At 37.3% G+C, this 20,915-nt stretch overlaps 1 protein-coding gene across 2 annotated transcripts in view; it reads left to right on the forward strand.

Moving 5' to 3' along the window:
• CDKL5 (cyclin dependent kinase like 5) overlaps positions 1 to 20,915 on the forward strand; it is a 182,853-nt gene that overhangs the window by 129,936 nt on the left and 32,002 nt on the right. For both annotated transcript variants that reach the window (XM_055081670.1, XM_024115266.3), the window contains exons 7-11: positions 3,017 to 3,137; positions 5,055 to 5,114; positions 7,796 to 7,886; positions 10,848 to 11,037; positions 16,526 to 16,606. In XM_055081670.1, coding sequence (XP_054937645.1) covers positions 3,017 to 3,137; positions 5,055 to 5,114; positions 7,796 to 7,886; positions 10,848 to 11,037; positions 16,526 to 16,606 — 543 coding nt within the window. The remainder of the gene's footprint in view (positions 1 to 3,016; positions 3,138 to 5,054; positions 5,115 to 7,795; positions 7,887 to 10,847; positions 11,038 to 16,525; positions 16,607 to 20,915) is intronic.

Here is a 20,915-nt window from a genome sequence, read left to right on the forward strand (position 1 = left end):
CAAAAAAACAAACAACCCAATCCAAAAATGGGCAGAAGACCTAAGTAGACATTTCTCCAAAGAAGATATACAGATTGCCAACAAACACATGAAAAGCTGCTCAACATCACTAATCATTAGAGAAGTGCAAATCACAACTACAATGAGGTATCACCTCACACCGGTCAGAATGGCCGTCATCAAAAAATCTACAAAGAATAAGTGCTGGAGAGGGTATGGAGAAAATGGAACCCTCCTGCACTGTTAGTGGGAATGTAAATTGATGCAGCCACTATGGAGAACAGTATGGAGGTTCCTTAAAAAACTAAAAATAGAACTACCATACAACCCAGCAATCCCACTACTGGGCATATACCCTGAGAAAACCATAATTCAAAGAGTCATGGACCACAATGTTCATTGCAGCACTATTTACAATAGCCAGGACATGGAAGCCCCCTAAGTGTCCGTCGACAGATGAAGGGGTAAAGAAGATGTGGTAACATATATACAATGCAATATTACTCAGCCAAAAAAAGAAACGAAATTGAGTTATTTGTAGTGAGGTGGGTGGACCTAGAGTCTGTCATACAGAATGAAGTAAGTCAGAAAGAGAAAAACAAATACCGTATGCTAACACATATATATGGAATCTAAAAAAAAGAAAAAAAAGTTTCTGAGGAACCGAGGGGCACGACAGGAATAAATACACAGACGTAGAGAATGGACTTGAGGACATGGGGAGGGGGAAGTGTAGCTGGGACGAAGTGAGAGAGTGGCATGGACATATATACACTACCAAATGTAAAATAGATAGTTAGGGGCTTCCCTGGTGGCGCAGTGGTTGAGAATCCGCCTGCCGATGCAGGGGACGCGGGTTTCTGACCTGGTCCGGGAGGATCCCACATGCCACGGAGCAGCTGGGCCCGTGAGCCATGGCCGCTGGGCCTGTGCGTCCGGAGCCTGTACTCCGCAACGGGAGAGGCCACAGCAGTGAGAGGCCCGCGTACCACACACACACACACACACACACACACACACACACACACACACACACACACACACAAAAAGATAGCTAGTGGGAAGCAGCCGCATAGCACAGGGAGATCAGCTCAGTGCTTTGTGACCACCTAGAGGGGTGGGATAGGGAGGGTGGGAGGGAGACGCAAGAGGGAGGGGATATGGGGATATATGTATAAGTATAGCTGATTCACTTTGTTATTACAGCAGAAACTAACACAACATTGTAAAGCAATTATACTCCAATAAAGATGTTAAAAAACAAAAAAACATTGCAAAGTAGTTTCAGTGAAGAATCCGTACCACAGCACCGTCCCTTGCCTGTGTTTTATAGTTGTTCCACTCACAGTCGATTAGATAGCATTATGTGTGGTAGCTTTCCTTTATTACGTCTTTTCAAAGTATTAAACTTCGTTTTCTTGTAAACAGCAAATCTCGTTTAAAAAAATATTATTTCATTGGTTTATATGATATTTAATTATATTAAAATAACAAGTGCATCTGTTATAAATACATATGGGAGTATTATAAACAACTGATTGTTTATATGAATACAACTTGACTGGTGGGAACAACATTGTAAAGTTGTAGTAGAGCAGCAACTTTTTGGTCTTAGGACTCCATTTACAGTCTTAACATTATTGGGAACCCTAAGAACTTTGTATTTATGTGAGTTTTATCTATTAATATTTATCATATTAGAAGTCAAAACTGAGCAATATAAAAATATTTATTAATTCATTTAAAAATAAAAATAGACCCATTACATGTTAACATAAATGCCTGTGTATCAGTCATTCTTTCAAGTAAAACCAGTGTACCCGAAGAAAAATGACTAGTTCAGTTTATAACTCTGTTACCCAAGTGCCTTTCCCCATGACAGCTATCGTATTTTGATATGCAGCAGAAGTGCTTTATGCGTATTCCTCATTTTATCATGTAGATTCCTAAAAAGACATGTACTCAAGAACTGAAATGTAATAAAAGTAATAATTTTTACTGCTTCATCAAAGACATCCTTTACTGAAATTGGCCTTTTTCTTTTTCTTTTTTTTTTTAACTGTAAGGTTGTGGCATTGAAGAATCCAATGCCTTGATTCATGCTAAGGTGCCACCAGTTTACCCATCATTGCTTTGTGCCATCAGTGTAAATACCAACACAGTGAAAAAGGCAAATAACTGAGTGCTGTCATGAATATAGTTTTGACTTCATGGGTCCTCTGAGACCCCCCCCCCTCCTCCGAGATCCACAGATCACACTTTGAGAACTGCTGTTCTAAATGGTCATCTACAAACAATAAGCTCTAATCATGCTGTAGACCTTAGTCTTATGCTTTACAGAGGGAATGGAGAATATTTAGTTAATCTGGAAATTCAGCAGAAATTGGTTAAGTGGAATTTCTACTTAAAAAATGTGCATGAGTTTTAGAATGGTCTCTGACTCCAGGCTAAGATTTTTGAATATTGGTTGTTTGGAGTCTGTGAATTTTTATTTCAACAGTATTTTGTAGCCTGTTTAAATATCTGTTCTGATTATACTGATCACTGCTAACCTTAGGGATCATTTAAGAATATTTTCCAGGTCTCCCAGAAATATTTCAAGGCTTGATTTTATTGCAAAGTTCTATTGGAGAGGCACAGTGCACTATGTTAAAATGACTGTTTCCCCTCTCCTCTATACATTACAGTGTCTTTTCTCTACTTTGTGTTGTTTTTCCCTCGAAATTAGGCTAAAATGATGCCTGATAGGTTTTAGGGAGAGTGAAAAGCACACAGGGTTATTATTTGAGATAGCATTGGGGAGTAGTAAAAATGGAATTTCTCTTAAAAGAGAACCTTGATTTAATACAATATGCTGCTTCACAAGAAAGGTTGTAGACGGAAAGCAAAACAAATTTTAAAAAATGCATGCTGTGTATTAGATGAATTATCGTCCAAGGTGCTTTTTTAAATTGTTAATACATGATTTATGGGCCACCTAATTTTGGAGATCATTGGCTCTCTATTTAATTTTTAGAATATGCTTGAATTGCTGGAAGAAATGCCAAATGGAGTTCCACCTGAAAAAGTAAAAAGTTATATCTATCAGCTAATCAAAGCTATTCACTGGTGCCATAAGAATGATATTGTTCACCGAGGTAAGTATGGAATTTTTGAAATGGAAAATATTAAAATATCAAATAAAGTTAAAATATTTCACACAGGCATTGACATTCCATTTAAATTAAATACATTTTGAAAGTGTAGGATATGAGACATCGTTTGGGCTCCAAGTCTCCTTTTGTATCACCAAAAGGATGGACTGCACATGTATTTGGATATTATGGTGAGATCTCTGTGTTTGTAAAACCAGATCCACTTTCAACAGCAGAAGCACCTAGTGATAAAACGAACTCAACAAATGCAAACTTTGAAGTTACTTGTGGGGGAAACTACCCTCTCCATTGCCTTTTGGTCCTGCAGGTAGAGCAGGTAATGTGAAACAAGCCAGAATCAGGCTTTAGAGGTGGTGCTAAGTCACTGGCCCCCATTGACAGTCACTTCTCATTTTCTCTTAGACCAGGATCTCTAGTATGTGCCTTTACCTCCTGATTTTCCCTACCTGTTCATGAAAAGTGCCCATTGTTTGCAGGTTGTAGGCATGATCAACCTTGCATAAAGGCCATGACTATACTTCCATAAACTGTTCTATTTTGTCCTTTATTGCCGTGAAGTGGGTGGTTTATATCAGTAAAAGGGAAATTACTTGCTCAGCAAGATCTTTAATCTATACCATTTATCTTTTCCTGTTAATCTCTTGCATTCAAGGGACACAAACTGACACAATGATGAAGCTAAAAGATGTTTGTCAGAAAATGTTGCAGTATCCACTTCTTATCTTTGAATTATCAGACAAATGAATGCTACATTTTAATTTATCTAAACAGGCACAGGAGGATATCACTTTAAAAGTAGCCTCACTTTAAGAATAGCTTAAAAAAAGAAAAAAAAAAGAATAGCTTAAAGGTCATGTGAAGAATGCCAACTCCTATTATTACTGGAAAGAGACAGTTTGTATTTCTCTTGCATTTGACTTTCATAGCAGTTACATTATGAAGGTTGTTGGCAGCATGGAGAGATGTCTTGGTCACTTGGACATCTAGTGTCTAGGGTAATGATTCTAATAACAGTCTCTACTACAGTTTGAGGATATTAAGAAACTGATTTAGCTGCATTTCCATAGTGATACTGTGATTTGGTTAAGTGTATGGTGAATTAATGGTTGTGAATTAATTCAGAAACCATGATTCTGAAATCTACAGATCTCACTCCTACCTCTTCCCTTTCTCCATTTTCACTTCTACCATATAATATAGATGATGGGTACTCTAAAAATAGAGTTGTGAGATGCCTCCAAAGGGAGGGAATTAAACTGCATTTTCTGTGTATTTCTACTCCTTAACTCCCACCACATCTTCAAAAGATCCACGGAAAAAATGAGAAATCTTATCTTGACTCATCCATCATAGCTTCAGCACTAGACATTTATTATTGTGAACCACATCATAGAAAACCTAAAGAGATATATAAATATAGAAATTATACAGAAAATCATAACGAACAATGTATCTTATTTGTATTTTTTTCTCCAGTAAATATAATGCTACCTACTTACTCTCATATGTGTTTTTAAAGTGTCTTGTGGGTGTAAACATTTTATAGTCTATCTCCAAAAATTTGTATTATTAGTATTTTATAAAGTAAAAATAGTTCCTTAAAATGTGGTAGCCTAGATTTAATCATTCTTGAATTCCTTTCAGAGATCCAATTAATGCCTTTAAGATTTAAGGGGAAAAATATTTTTGAAATGGTGGTCTGCATGTTTTTCAAAAAGAAATTAATTGGAACTTTTGTGTACCAGCATAAAATGTGTTACTCTGCTTTTCACTGCCACAGTTTTCTATTCATATTACTCTGGATATTTCTAATTAGGTGTCATCGCAATGCTCTAACAGTGTCAATCAGCAATACATGGAACATTTTTTAATAATTGTTTTTTAATCTTGATACTCCAGATATAAAACCAGAAAATCTCTTAATCAGCCACAATGATGTTTTGAAACTGTGTGACTTTGGTAAGTTAAAAAGAAATTGAGCCCTGTAAGTACAGAATTAATTTAATATAACACTTAGGTAGCTTTTACAGGTGTATTAAAAGTATTTTTTATCTTTTTGACTTAAATTAGCAAATGAACATTCTATTGGGTTGTATATTAAACAATGGGTTGTGGGAAGAGTTCTACTCTCTCTTTGCATAGTATTGTCTACTATTTTAAAAAATTCATCATGCAGTATTTGTTTAATGAGAATTCAAAGCAAATACATGCATGTGCATATATTCATAAGCCCAGTACTTAATGACCTCAGAGAAAGAATTTTCCAGAAAATACCACTATGGCCTTCTGGCTTGAGTAGGATAAAAAAAACTTTAATATTTTAAATAGTGATAGAAATTGTTTCAGGCATAATCATAAACACTGAAAATATAACTATGTAAATACATATGTATTGTATATATGCAATAGTTATATATCTGTAAGGTTAAAAGACATTTTTTGAATGATTCCGTTTATTCCCTTTAAATGTTCAGTGGGGGACTTCCCTGGTGGTCCAGTGGTTAAGAATCCTCCTTCCAATGCAGGGGATGCAGGTTCGATTCCTGGTCAGGGAACTAAGATCCCACATGCCATGGGGCAACTAAGCCCACGCACCACAGCTACTGCGCTCGCGTGCCTCAACTAGAGAGCCCGCGTGCCGCAAACTACGGAGCCCACGCACTCTGTAGCCCGCACGCCACAACTAGAGAAGAGAAAACCTACACGCCACAACTAGAGAGGAGTCCACGCGCGCAACAAAGGGCCTGCGTACTGCAGCTAAGACCCGATGCAGCCAAAAAAATAAAAAATTAATTTAAAAAAAATATTGCAAAGAAGAGTCCTGCTGTACCTAAACATCTTAAGAAGTACTTAGGAGTACTTCTGAAATTTGTCAAGCAAGTTATAAATAAAAAAGATGCATATAGAATGGTTAATAATAGAAAAAAGTATCCTTAGTCCAGCATCATTTCTTAAAAGACAGCTTTAAACGGTCAGGAAGTTCCACATGACGGCCCCACATGTGGCGTTCTGTGCCCTGCACATCCCCACCAAGAACCTCCTGATTGTTTTCCCTCCCAGAGTGTGTAGCTCCTTTGTCTGGCTTGAAGAATCCCGCTAAAAACTATGAATATTTCTTTCAAATATGTCTTATAAAGAAGTGTTGATTAACTGAAGTTAGGGGGTTTGTTTTTGCTGTGGTTATTTTTATTTTTTTACTGTTCCACTTTAAGAAACACTATTTTCTTTTTTTTTTTTTTTTTTTGCGGTACGCGGGCCTCTCACTCTTGTGGCCTCTTCCGTTGCGGAGCACGCGGAGGCTCCGGACACGCAGGCCCAGCGGCCATGGCTCACGGGCCCAGCTGCTCCACGGCACGTGGGATATCCTTAGTCCAGCATCATTTCTTAAAAGACAGCTTTAAACGGTCAGGAAGTTCCACATGACGGCCCCACATGTGGCGTTCTGTGCCCTGCACATCCCCACCAAGAACCTCCTGATTGTTTTCCCTCCCAGAGTGTGTAGCTCCTTTGTCTGGCTTGAAGAATCCCGCTAAAAACTATGAATATTTCTTTCAAATATGTCTTATAAAGAAGTGTTGATTAACTGAAGTTAGGGGGTTTGTTTTTGCTGTGGTTATTTTTATTTTTTTACTGTTCCACTTTAAGAAACACTATTTTCTTTTTTTTTTTTTTTTTTTGCGGTACGCGGGCCTCTCACTCTTGTGGCCTCTTCCGTTGCGGAGCACGCGGAGGCTCCGGACACGCAGGCCCAGCGGCCATGGCTCACGGGCCCAGCTGCTCCACGGCACGTGGGATCTTCCCGGACCAGGGCACGAACCCGTGTCCCCTGCATCGGCAGGCGGACTCTCAACCAGAGTGCCACCAGGGAAGCCCTATTTTCTATTTCTTGAAACTGACATACACCTTAACTTTTACCTTTAATTTTAATATTCTGCTTCTCTGTAACTATTTACAGTGAACCTATATTGCTTTTGGTGAGTTAGATAGGTAGTTAACCTACCTGCCAGTCTATTTTGTGGCCCCAAAACCTTTTGAAAGGGTTGTTACTTGCCGGGGGTGGGGGGGTGGGGGGAGTAGCAATAGAGTCTGTAAGGTAATTAAGATATCCCTAATATGCTTCTCAGTCACATTAGGAGATAAAAATCATTTTAGCCTGCTTTGTTTCCATCATTGCCAAACTCTACCTTTAGTTGTTTACATAATGGCCGGAGCTGATCAGCACCAACAGATATACAAATACTATCTAAGGTCCCACATAGCAGAATTAATGACTATCTGCGACATGCTAATTTAGCTTTGACTTCTGGCTCTTGTGGAGTCTTCATTTTGTTTCTAAGATTCACACTTATTGGAAAAGCTCTAAATGCTTATAAAATCATGCAATGACTTTGAAAACATAGATTTCTTTATCAGAGAGGAGAGACTGGTTTTGTAGTGAATACATTGTATATTTTAATTGTCGAATGAACAATGGACTAACTTTTTTAAATGACAAGGACACTGTTAATAAACAGCCCATTCAGTAACAATCGTTATACTCTTTTGATGTTCCTTTAAGGTATTAATAGCACTGAAATATTTTGTCAACATGAAATTAATTCTTTTTCAAAATTACACCTTTGGGCTTTGCTGTCTTTCAGGTTTTGCTCGGAATCTATCGGAAGGCAATAATGCTAATTATACAGAATATGTGGCCACCAGGTGGTATCGGTCCCCAGAACTCTTACTTGGGTGAGTTACCTTCCCAGAATAGAATGACATCTACATATTTGCTGATCCTCTATTGTTAACTTTGGGATTATCTGTGGAAGATAAGAACTTGAGTTAATTAAATGCCAGTTACCTATTGCAGTATAGCAAACCACCTAAAAACTTAATGACATAAAGCAAGCACCATTTTATTTGCTCACAATTCTGGGTGCCATCGGGTTGGGGGAGTCAGCTGTTTGAGTTCAACTGGATGATTCTTCTGCTGGTCTCAACTGGAGTTGCTCATGTAGCTACAGTCAGCAGGTCATTTGGAGGCTGGTTGGTTTAGGGCCTCAGCTGGGCAAACTATCTCTGTTCCATGGGGACTCATCCTCCAGTGTGTTAGTCCAAGTTTCTTCATATAATAGTAGAAGAATTCCCTGAGCAGAGGGCAAGCCCAAAAGCAAAGGTGGTTTTCAAGCCTCTTTGCATGACTTTTGCCTCATTGGCCAAAGCACATTACTTGTCTAAGCCCTGATTCAAGGGATGGAGGAATAAACTTCGCTTCTTGATGCCAGGAGTGGCAGAGTCACATTACAAAATGGCAGGGGTATGGAAATGGGGGGGAATTATTGCTGTCATCTTTGTTAATAATCTTCCACATTAAGAATGTGGATATCCACAGAGTTTCACATTCCGGCTTATCTGTTTGTTCATGTATTCATTCATTCATTCAGCAGATACTTATGGAGTATCTCTTATGCCTAGCCACTTTTCTGTAAATATTGAACCAACTGCTATTTTCCTTCAGAACATTGTAAATCCTGTTTGATGATAAATGGCTTTCCAAACTAGTACATTGATGATTTTCTCAGCAACACTGCCATATCCATCCACTTTGTGCCACCCTTCCACTTTCAGTGGTATTTCATTCACCTGTCAACACCAGAAAAGCATATTCTGATAAGATACTTCTTCCTTTTAATATGTTTTAACTTTAGAACCTAAGAAAGGACCTGTAGTCTTGATCTCCATCACATAGTTTCACTAATAATTCTCTACCTATCGTAGTTGTAGTATTTTCTTATTTTTCCTAGTCCGTATTTCCTTCTTTGGGACCATCAAAGAATTGAGGTAGAAGACACTCTACAAATAAAATTAGATATGGTGGTAATGATGACCAGTGCACGAATTATTATCGGTTTCATCTCTTTTCTTTAGTGTGCCATACATGTATCTAGGGGACATGAGAAATTTAATTTTAAAAGATATTTTTTACAACATTGTAAACTATACTTCAATTTTAAAAATTTTAATAAATAAAGGTACTTTTTATGTAATAGAAATATAAATTTCTGTATTTCTTCTGAAGATCATGATGACTGTATGTTTAAGCTACTCACTGAGGGTTTATTTTATTTTATTTATTTTTTACACAACAGGTTCTTATTAGTTATCTATTTTATACATATTAGTGTATATATATATGTCAATCCCAATCTCCCAGTTCATCCCACCACCACCACCACCACCACCACCCCCCCACTGAGGGTTTATTTTTATTTTTATTACACTTGTGGTCAATTGATTTTATTTTTTATTATTAAAAAAAATTTTTTTATTGGGGTATAATTGTTTTACAATGTTGTGTTACTTTCTACCGTACAGTGAAGTGGAGTTCCCTGTACTCTGCAGCAGGTTCTCATTGAGGGTTTATTTTGAAGTTAACAATTGATTTCCCAGGGTCTACCAACCATTTGGCGTTATTTCTTGTTTCATTGCTGACCTAGAGCCTATAAGAATTATTGGTGTCGGTTATTGAAAGCTTTACCATTTTTTTTGAAATCAAAAGCTTGTGCTTCATCATGTGAAATAAATGGTGGCTAGTCACTTTATTATCCCTCCTTGTGTGGCTAGATTTTAGAATTTCTATGCTCAACTTGGATTGATTTTCTTTTGTGTTGTCTATGTTTCTTCTGTGTACCTCTGTCTGGACTCACTCTAATGTGTAGTCCATTCTTTTGGGAGGGATTGGGAGTTTGAAATTCCTGGACAGGATTTGCCAAAGAAGAAATGAGTATGAAGTAAATCATTCTTAGAACCCCATCTGAGGATTCAAGTATGGTAGAGGGACTCGTTTATGGTTTTGTCTATAAGATGTCCCTGAGGAGTTCATTCTGAGGACAGCCTTATTATGAAACTTCGGAGGGTATTTGCTGCCTGATAATACCTCCTGGAAAACTGAGCTATGTTTATAGCTCATAAACTGAGTTATGTTTAGAGCTATATGGGAGCTACCAAAAGTAGATGGGGACTCCAACTAATTTGAGCAAATTGAATATTACTAATTAAATGATTGTCGAGTACTGGTTGAAGAACCATATTATTTGTATAAAAATCCCATTGAAATCAGTTGATATTTGGTTAACATGAAGAATTTACAGATTTTTGTACATTCTCAAGACTTTGTCCTTGACATTCAAAGTAGTTACAGCTGCATAAATTATTCAGATTAGTTGACAGAAGAAAAAAATAGCTTATGGTGGGTATGTAAAGATTTTCCAGAGTTTTCTCCATCTAGCAGAAGTTTTGTCTTTCTTATACTTGTAGGAAAGAAAGATCAGTATCCTTCCCTTCCCAGCAAGCTACCAAAAAAATCTAAATGAAGTTTCCTAGTATGGTTCTTGGGTTTTTATGGGAGGAAATGAGATAAATAAAATATTGACTTATTGTTACAATGATTTATTATCCTAGAAACATATTCTGTATTAAATTTTTATTAAACTGATGGCTTTATTAGCATAGATTTATTCACTTGTGTTCTGAAGTTTTACTTTGATATCCATACTTCCTTTTTTTCCGCCTCACTTTTGTCCATGTGGTATTTTTTAATTCCTTAAATACCCAAATATGCTTTAAATCATGAATCTGTTCAAAATAATTTGGAAATTATTAAAACTTATTTCTTCAGTTGCCAAGATAATCTCTCCCTTTGCTTTTCAGAGCTCCCTATGGCAAGTCTGTAGATATGTGGTCAGTGGGCTGTATTCTTGGGGAGCTTAGTGATGGACAGCCTTTATTTCCTGGAGAAAGCGAAATTGACCAACTTTTTACTATTCAGAAGGTGCTAGGACCACTTCCACCTGAGCAAATGAAGCTCTTCTACAGTAATCCTCGCTTCCACGGGCTCCGGGTAAGAGGCTTTGCTAAAACCCCAAATGGAATCAGTACACTAGTATTTAAATCATTGTTCATTGCACAGTGGAATGCTAAGTTATCCATCGAATACTATTGCCTTTCCCATTACAGTGTTTATAATCCCCATTATAATATTTTATTTTTGAATTTTATATAGTATTTGTGAATTTTAAAAAGTCTGAATTCGAAAGTGGGAGCTGCTAATATTTTCCTAATTTGTAAGTTCCAATTTTTCAAAATCTTTTTTAGTGTACACATTATTCTAAACTTTGGTTATCTCAGAATGTTGCTTTATGCCAAATATTAAGCATCCCCAAAAGATAGAAAAATGTATAAATGGCTATTGCTTATTTGAGCAAACATATTTGTAGTGATTTGAGGAAGATGATGAATACTCACATTCTGCATATTTAAAGGAGCTGTTCTAGTGGGTATTTCCTGTTTAGTGAAAGATCAAATCTTCTTTTCAAACTAGTGTATTGTCTTGGGCAGCCTTTTCTAGACTTGCTAACTTTGTGCAAAACTTGATTTCAGAAAATATGTTAAAAAGAGTCTTAAAGTATAAATTTTCCCCAAATGAGGGACAACCAAGTCGCAGGAGGCATCTTACTGGAGTGGCCAGTTACAAGCTGCTTCTCTGTTCCATCCACCCCCAAAGCAACTTTTTTAGTTTTCAGCTACCCTGTTTGGGCCAACATGCCAGTTGGTGGCCCTTGTGGGAACTAGAAAATAAGCTCACCACCACTTCTTTTCTTTCTCTTAAATGCATAATTTCTCAAACCATGTTTTCTTGACATTTGCAAAGTACTTTGTTTTTTTCCTTTGACTTTCTGGCCTCAGTTTATTTCACTTTGAAGAGTACCCCTCCTCACACATGAATGCCCAGCACAGTATACCTCCTGCTAGGCTCCATGAGTGTGGAAGAAAGAAAGGAACAGAAATGCAAACATTTCTTTTGTATCCCCTTCCGGCTTTCTCTCCAAATCTGTCTGAGTTACCTCAGGCAAGTTTCTTTTTTCTCCTTTTATTTTTGCTTTTGTAAGCTGAAAAATAGCCAAATTATGACCATTAATTAGGGTGCAAATAGTTCAACAGTTATTGAGCATTTGTCCTACTAGATGCTGAAAATATGATAATAAATAGGACTTGCCCTCAGTCCAGAAGAAAGGAAAATCTATTCTAGTCAGAAATAAAGTGAGTCATAACTAATGAATTCCTGTCTCACTGAGAATGCATCCAAACTCCTTCCCATCAGACCTTGCCTTTTCTGGGCCCTTCTAGCTCCCTGACTTCAGCTCATACCCCTTTCCATTCCCATCCCTTTCCAGACTTTCATCACACTTACGTTTCTTTTTCTTTAACTTCCATAAACATTCCCAGGTGTTCCTGCTTCATGAAATTGGGACTTGTGACTCCTTTTCCCAGGAAGTCACTTCCCTTGCATGGCCCCTTCTCATTTTATAAATCTCACCTCCAAGAACTCCCCCTGTCTCTGACCCCCCAACATACTTCCCCCACCTCCTTCTTGGTCTCTCCCATAGCACCCTTCTTTTTCCATCATAGCACTTATCACAGTATGTAATTATTTTGTTTATTTTTTAATTATTAATGTTAGAAATCGTCTGTTTTATTGCTGTATTACCAGCATCTAGCTTAGCCCAGCACATGTAGTAGGGACTCGATGAATATTTGAACGCTCTCTTGAACCAATCTGCATTATCAGCAGTCAAGCTCAATTAAGTTTTCCTTCTCTCCATCTCTAATGCTTCTTTCACTCTTACCACTTTTTACCTGAACAACCACTCCCAAACTGATTTCTCCAAGTTTCTCTCTTCACTGCAGTCTTCACATTGCTTTTAGAATGATCTTCCTGCAAACTGCCCATTTAATTCTGTCGTCTTTGTGCTGAAAACCTCTACAGGATTGCTTATTAAATTTAAACTCCTTAGGATAGCATTAAAAACCCCTTGCTCCTAGCCCTCCAGCCTTGTCTCCCACCTTTTCCTACCCCCTGCCCCCTGCTCTGCAGCCATATTGAACTTGTCACCATTTCCTTGTTTCTGCAGTGCTATGTTTTCATTTCTGTAATTCTCCCAATACTTACCCCACTTCCTGGAAAGCTCTCCATCCTCCCTCCCCCCAGACTCAGGTCAAGTGTCCTTCCACGAAGCCCTTCTAGACTCCTCCAGGGGGAATGGGTGCCTCCCCCTTCAGCGCTCTTGAAGCACTCTGGTCATAGCTCTTGTAGCACACATGGCAGTCTCTTTTAAATAGCTGTTTGACACGACACTGTAAATTAACTATACTTCAATTTTTAAAAAATTGTAATAAAAATTTTTTTTTAAAAAAAGCTTTTTGAAAAATGTATCCTCACTGGACTAATGAATTCTTTAAAGAAATGAGCTATCGTGGCCATCGTTATCTTCACAACACACCTAGAGTTGCTCTTAATAGGTTGAATAGTATTAAATGATTGAAATATTTGACCTGGAGCATCAAGCTTGGTCTTCTGGCTGCCTTATTCTTTGCCTGGTTAAAGAGGCTCTAAGCTGGATTCTCTGAAGAGAGTGTAAACAGATCTGCCATGGTACCTGGCTTTAATAACTTGTAAACTAGCTGAAGAATTAAGACTTTTGTGCATGAAATAATTAGAAAACAATACAATTTATAATAAAGCGTGGTATATAATAAAGTACTACATTCTTTACTACATTGTACTGTTTTCTAATACATCTAAATATCGTTGAGACCTTGAGAATGTTAAACATTCTAGAAAGTTGGCTGGATTCACTAGATGATTTACAGAGGATTTGCAGTTTGAAATGGATATTGAAGAATGAGTAGCATTTGGATTAGATAGGCCAAACAAAGGACATCTTTTACTCCTTTGTCTATGGTCCTGTTTGTTTACAGACCTCCTCGCTAAATAGTATTATCGGTAAAATGCTAGAGAGTACATGACGGTGCTGCTTGTAAATATCCTTTGGAGAAATTGCTGCTTCCCTGACACTGATTTTTATAAACCTTAATGTTTTTACATTTTAGTCTGAAAGTGTTTGTGGTGTTTTAATTAAATTAGTTTAACCTTTTTGGAGGTTTAACCACATCTTTTGAGGGAAAAGTCTTCCTTTATCATTTACTTGAGAATGTCTGAGACTTTCTCAGCTAAGCGTACAGGCTGTGTGAACTGCAGCTGCCTTGAAACATGGACTTACCAGTAACCAGTCCAGTGTGATTTGTATTTTGATTCAGTTCTGTAGAGATTGGAAAATCAACAAGATGTTGCTCTAACCGTATGTATTATTTTGAAAAAAAATAACAATTGCTATCCCATAATATAAGGCATAGACTTTGAAGTTAGGCTGCTGAGGTTCAAAGCCTGACTCCATATTTACTACTTGAATGACCTAGGGCAAGCTCCTTGTGCCTGTTTTTTTTTTTTTTTTTTTTTGTGGCTCAACCACTGCGCCACCAGGGAAGCACCCTTGTGCCTCTTTTTCCTTCATGTTTAAAATGGTGATAACAGAAGTACCACCTGATGGGGTATAATGGGCTTTATTATAAATTGTATTGTTTTCTAATGGGGTTGTTGTGAAGATTAAACGTTATAATATATGTAAAATGCCCAGACCAGTGCCTGACACATAGTAAGTGCTTAGTAAAGAGGCACTCTCATTGTATCATATTGGCCAAGTGATCAAGAAAGAAAGGAAAGAAAAAACAAACTACTAATTGAGATATACTTTAAACTTCTATGCTTGAGTTTTGGTTATTTGTTGAATTACCTAATAGGAGAATGGTGTCTTTCTTTCAGAAAAACATAAATTAATTTTTTAAAGTTAGGAGTTTGTGTGGTCATTTAAAAATCATATTTCTAATACCTTTTGACTTTGGGCATTAATTTTCTTATTGATGAAATGTTACTTCTGGAAAAAAACGGAGGGGGTATTTGGTAGCATAAGATAGGACCTCATAAGCAAGATATTAATTAAAATCTACTGATATAGAGTCTTTTATCACAGCATGACAGGTGTCTCTCTCTTTGGGCTGATGTTTAATGCTCCAGTAACATCCAGAGGAACCTCTGTACCTCCTTTAGGAAAGGCGCCCATGTTTAGAAAAAATGTGGGTTTGGATCACAGACCTGGGTGCAAATATAAGTTCTGCTTTTTAATTATGTAACCTGCCTTGAACCATTTATTTGAATTTTCTAATCATCACCTTCTTCATCTCTGAAATAAGAAGAATAACAATTGGTAAAATGTCTCACAGAGCATTACTTCCCTCAGAAATCAGTTTTAGGTTATTGCCTGTGTGTCTGTGTTAAATTCATGTTATTCCCTCTACGTCCTCTATCTAGAAGGTGCTGTCCTACTTTTCTCTGTCCTCGTATTTTTTCTTATCTTTCAAAAGCTAGTTCAGATATTATCTATGTATGGATTCTTTCTTCTACAGCTGCAAACCACCTTGGCCTCTCCTTTCTCTGAGCTTCAACTAGAATTTAGTACAGTTTCGTACTGATTGCTTTCACAATCAGACTGAGGGTTGCTTACATGCAAGGTTTTGGTCTTACCCATATTCTGCATCTCCTGCCATACCTAGCACTGTGTGGGGATGACGTCTTAATACCTTGTTTGAATTTTTCTACATAACTACTTCTCTCATCCACTTATTTAGCATGTTTAGAGATTTCAGGCTTTGAAATGCTCTTATGTTGGTGTAAAGGAAATACATATTAAAAGCAAAGAAGCCCTCCCATTGGGAGGGAGTACATGGCGTTGGACTCTAATACTTTACCGTCCACTTAGATATTGTGAAATGTGAGTTGGCAGAGGGAAGGACAGAGCATCTGAATAAACTTGACCCTTTCCCCTCATTTTGTTTACAAATGCATTTGTTAATTTAGGAGCCTGTTTGCCTTCTGTTCCAACTTACATAAAGGAAGGAATTGAAAACAGGTCATTCAAAGAGTATATTAAAAGCAATAATAGAACGTGTGTCCGAATTCATTATTTCTACTTCAGTAGCCTTTCAGGTACTAGCCTTTTTCTCTTTTTTTACTTCTCTGATTTTCAGGAGTAAATGATATGTTGTTGTGAAAAGGGTGTAAGAATTGTCTGTATAAGCAGACAAATTCTATATGAACTCTATTATAACCAAATTATTTGTATAAGTAGACAAGACTGTATAAACTGAATAGTTTCAAATTTTTGTATTTTGTTTTGTTTTACATGCTTCAGTATTGTCCGACTAGATTTAAGTGTCATCTTTCACTTGTGAGTTTTCCTGTCATTTAACACCCAATCCTATTAATCCCTACCTCAAATACATAGACACCAAAAGTAATATACATGTGAAATAAATTTAACTTTGGCACTAGGGCAGTAGCTTCTGCTCATCTGCTACCTTCTCCAACACTCAAAGCACATGCACACACATACCCTTACCCACGTGCTAATACTTCTGTCATGTTGTTGTTACAGTTTCCAGCTGTTAACCATCCTCAGTCATTGGAGAGAAGATACCTTGGAATTTTAAATAGCGTTTTACTTGACTTAATGAAGGTGGGACAAGTTGATGTTATCTGTACAAAATGTCTTTTGGTTTGTGATTTCTCTTGTGTCTATATATGACCATACCCTGCTTTTATGAATTAAATGTTTTGTTAATAGGTGTATAGTGGTGAATAATGGGGGACTGTGTCATCTGAAGAGGCATGCAATTTATTTATTTATTATTTTTCACATCTTTATTGGAGTATAATTGCTTTACAATGGTGTGTTAGTTTCTGCTTTATAACAAAGTGAATCAGTTATACATATACATATATCCTCTTGCAGTTTATTTAAAATTGCAGAAGTATCTGGTATTGTAACATTCCGTCTAGACAGGACCATGAGATACCTAAATGAGATTCCTAAAATGGACAGAGTAGTAACAATCTAAATATAAATAATGAGAAATAAATCATTTAAAAATTTATCCAGCACTCGAGCTGCTCAGGCATAAGGTTTTAAAACAAATCTTAAAATGAATGTTGAAAGAAAAGAGATTCTAATATTTTTTGCATATTCAAGGCCTCCCATAAGATTATTTTATCAGCAAACCTAATTCTGCTCTTTTTCTAACTTGATTTCTCTCCCTCTGGCTCTTCATTTGACAACCGCAAGATCACTGCTACTACCATACCTGAGTGTTCCTCCTCATGCTGGTGCCCCTGTCCAGAAGGTCTTCATGCTCTGGACTACTGAAAATGTTTTCACAGTTTTTTTGTTTATTTTAATAAACTTTCTTTTTAAAAAAAATATTTATTTATTTATTTATGGCCGTGTTGGGTCTTCGTTGCTGTGCGCAGGCTTTCTCTGGTTGCACCGAGTGGGGGCTACTCTTTGTTGCGATGCATGGGCTTCTCATTGCGATGGCTTCTCTTGTTGCAGAGCACGGGCTCTAGGCACACGGGCTTCGGTAGTTGTGGCACGCGTGCTCAGTAGTTGTGGCTGGCAGGCCCTAGAGCGCAGGCTCAGTAGTTGTGGCGCACGGGCTTAGCTGCTCCACGGCATGTGGGATCTTCCCAGACCAGGGCCTGAACCCGTGTTCTCTGCATTGGCAGGCGGATTCTTAACCACTGTGCCACCAGGGAAGCCCTCTCACAGTTTCTTATTCAAACTTTTCTACCCAAGTAGATAGCCCCTTGAGTGAGAACTACTTTTTCATATTTCTCTAGCTTTCATCACAGCCAGCCGGTGCATAAGCAAGTGCTAGTTATTTGATAGTAGACCTTCAGAAGATACTTGTTGGGTCTTCCGTGGTGGCGCAATGGTTGGGGGTCTGCCTGCCAGTGCAGGGGACACGGGTTCGAGCCCTGGTCTGGGAGGATCCCACATGCTGCGGAGCGGCTAAGCCCGTGCGCCACAACTACTGAGCCCACGTGCCACAACTACTGAAATCCGCGTGCCTAGAGCCCGTGCTCCTCAACAAGAGAAGCCACCCACCGCAATGAGAAGCCCATGCACCGCAACAAAGAGTAGTCCCTGCTCGCCGCAACTAGAGAAAGCCACGCACGGCAACAGAGAGCCAAAGCAGCCAAAAGTAAATAAATAAAATAAATTTATTTTTAAAAAAAATACTTGTTAATGGATCAATTTTATTTTCTGCCCATTCAGTCAACTGTCAAAAACAGAGGAGTTTACACTGTGCACAGAACCTTTAAAGGCATACTTAGCACAGTTGGAAATTGCTGAGCAGCACTCTCAGAACTTTGCTCTGCTTTAAAACTATGGTAATCTGTGTTCCGAGGAACCCTGTGTAAATAGGTGTGGGGGCGGAGGTGGGTGAGGGGGTGTGGCCTTTGGGAAAGGCCACTTACCATGTAACCTTTCTTAGAGATTCACAATATTCATTAACTTATAAAGGCTTTCAGAAATCCCACAGTAAAGAAGCATTTCCCAAATTTAATTAAATACTAAATACTTTTAAAAAAATAAAATGCTACAGCACTAGTGTTCTTCTGAACACAGATTGAGAGATGCTATTTAAAAAATCCTCAAGGCTCTTTAAGGTTAATTAGGCATAAATTATCTCAAATCATTTGCGTAATGTCATATGTTCTTTCATGCAGTCAATATTTATTTATCAGGGCTTTAATTATTTGGTAACTTTTAAAATGTAAATAGAGTAAAATAGAAGAACTGAAATACAATTTCATGTTTTCTGCCTTTTGTCTCTTTTAGTTAAAAATAACTGAACTTCTTTTGTTAAATCATTACCAAATGTAATTACCAAGTATCAGCGTGGCACCTGGTAAACGCTAACACAGATAAAAATACGAAGATAACCTGAACCATTATGCATTTACACCAGTTTGAAAGTTGAACAGTTGAATTCCCATTCATTTAATATATTTACCCTCAAATATCTTTAACGTTAAATAAATATTTTATTGAAACGTATATTTAGAAGGTACACAAATTATAAATGTACCTCGGAGTAAAACTTTATAATGTAAACATATCCATGTAACCCCGCCCGGATTGAGATATAGGAAATTATTAACACCCCAGACGTCTCTTCATGACCCCTTCCCAGGTGCCCCTTCCCACTCTTGGAAACCAGGACTTTGACCTCTGTCACCAAAGGTTAATACTGCCTTGTTATTATTGAATGTTATATAAATAGAATTATTCCTTTTGTCTTTTAGCTATTTTTGAAAATGAATTTGAAAAATAAATAGTACCATTTATCCTTTCATGAAGAAATTTATCCTCTATGCCATCCCTAAAGCAGATTTGATAATTTTGTCCATATATAAATACCTAAAATGGCCATCTCATCCTGTGTCTATTTATACATATCAGCCATTTTAGTGGGGATACAAGTTACCAGAATTAATCAAAGCTCCTAATAATATAAAGAATAGCTACAATAATTATATGGGCTCTATTTTAGTTAAAATTGTTTTTTCCCCCAAATACTGAATTTTGAAACTATTTACTAAGTTTCATACTTTCCTCATAATGGCCTCATCCTTCCAGGTGTTGGAAAATTAACAGCTGTGTTCATAAATATAAAAATAGTTCATTGTATGTGCAGCAATTTCTACCCTTGATAATCTTAAATAAATGAAAATAGCACTTTAATGCTAGTAGATGTTTAGCTTCTAAAAGGTCTTATGTACTTTAATTTCCTTTGTTTTTAACTAGTACCATACAGTTGAAACCATTTTGATATTAACTGCCTTAACTGCCAGTAAGACCAAAATCATTTCGTATACCTCCACAGTTTTTGTTTTCTAATAAAGAAGGAGAAAGCATTGAGATAATTTTAGAGTTGTGTCTGAGTCAACATAGGATAGGATACGATAGGATCAGAATTCAAATTTTCTGTGGTGCTAGGTTGAAGGTGGTTGTCTGAAATTGAATTTTGGCTTATTGGGAACAAATTGAGGTTTGTTCTCACTGTTCAGTAGTGGTTCACAAAGAAATTGACTGTGGGCAAAGCCAATGAAAGTGAGCTAGAGACGCATTTGGGTATGCTGGAATTTCACCCTTCTTCCTTCCTCTGAGGGAAAATGCCCATTACTCAAAAGAACAAATGTCAGTGTGCTCTACTGAGTTGTGTTAGGTTATGTAGGTTATGCTTCTTTATGTATTTGCCTAACTTGTCAATAAAAATCAATTAATTTTAAAAATAAATTTATTTTTTAATTTTTTTGTTTGTTTGTTTATTTATTTATTTTTGGCTGCGTTGGGTCTTCATTGCTGCCTGCGGGCTTTCTCTAGTTGCAGCGAGCAGGGGGCTACTCTTCGTTGTGGTGCGTGGGCTTCTCATTGCGGTGGCTTCTCTTGTTGCAGAGCACAGGCTCTAGGCACATGGGCTTCAGTAGTTGTGGCACACGGGCTTAGTTGCTCCGTGGAATGTGGGATCTTCCCGGACCAGGGCTCAAACCCGTGTCCCCTCCATTGGTAGACGGATTCTTAACCACTGCACCACCAGAGAGGCCCAAAAATCAATTAATTTTAATAATGATTCACCTTTTAAAATCTTGTCCAATTACTAATCAGGTAAATAATGTTAGAAGAAAACATTTTAGTTGTTAAAAAAAAAAATTAGTACTTTAATGAATAAAGAACACATACAAATAAATTAGGACAATTACAGAAATAGAAAAATATGAAAAGAAGGAATATAAGTAAACATAAAAATATTCAACCTCACTATTAATCAAAGATATGAATTAAAACAGCTGTGAGACACTGGTCAGAATGGCCATCATCAAAAACTCTAGAAACAATAAATGCTGGAGAGGGTGTGGAGAAAAGGGAACACTCTTGCACTGCTGGTGGGAATGTAAATTGATACAGCCACTATGGAGAA

Source organism: Physeter macrocephalus, chromosome 21 (assembly GCF_002837175.3).
Source record: "Physeter macrocephalus isolate SW-GA chromosome 21, ASM283717v5, whole genome shotgun sequence".
NCBI classification, from domain to species: domain Eukaryota; kingdom Metazoa; phylum Chordata; class Mammalia; order Artiodactyla; family Physeteridae; genus Physeter; species Physeter macrocephalus.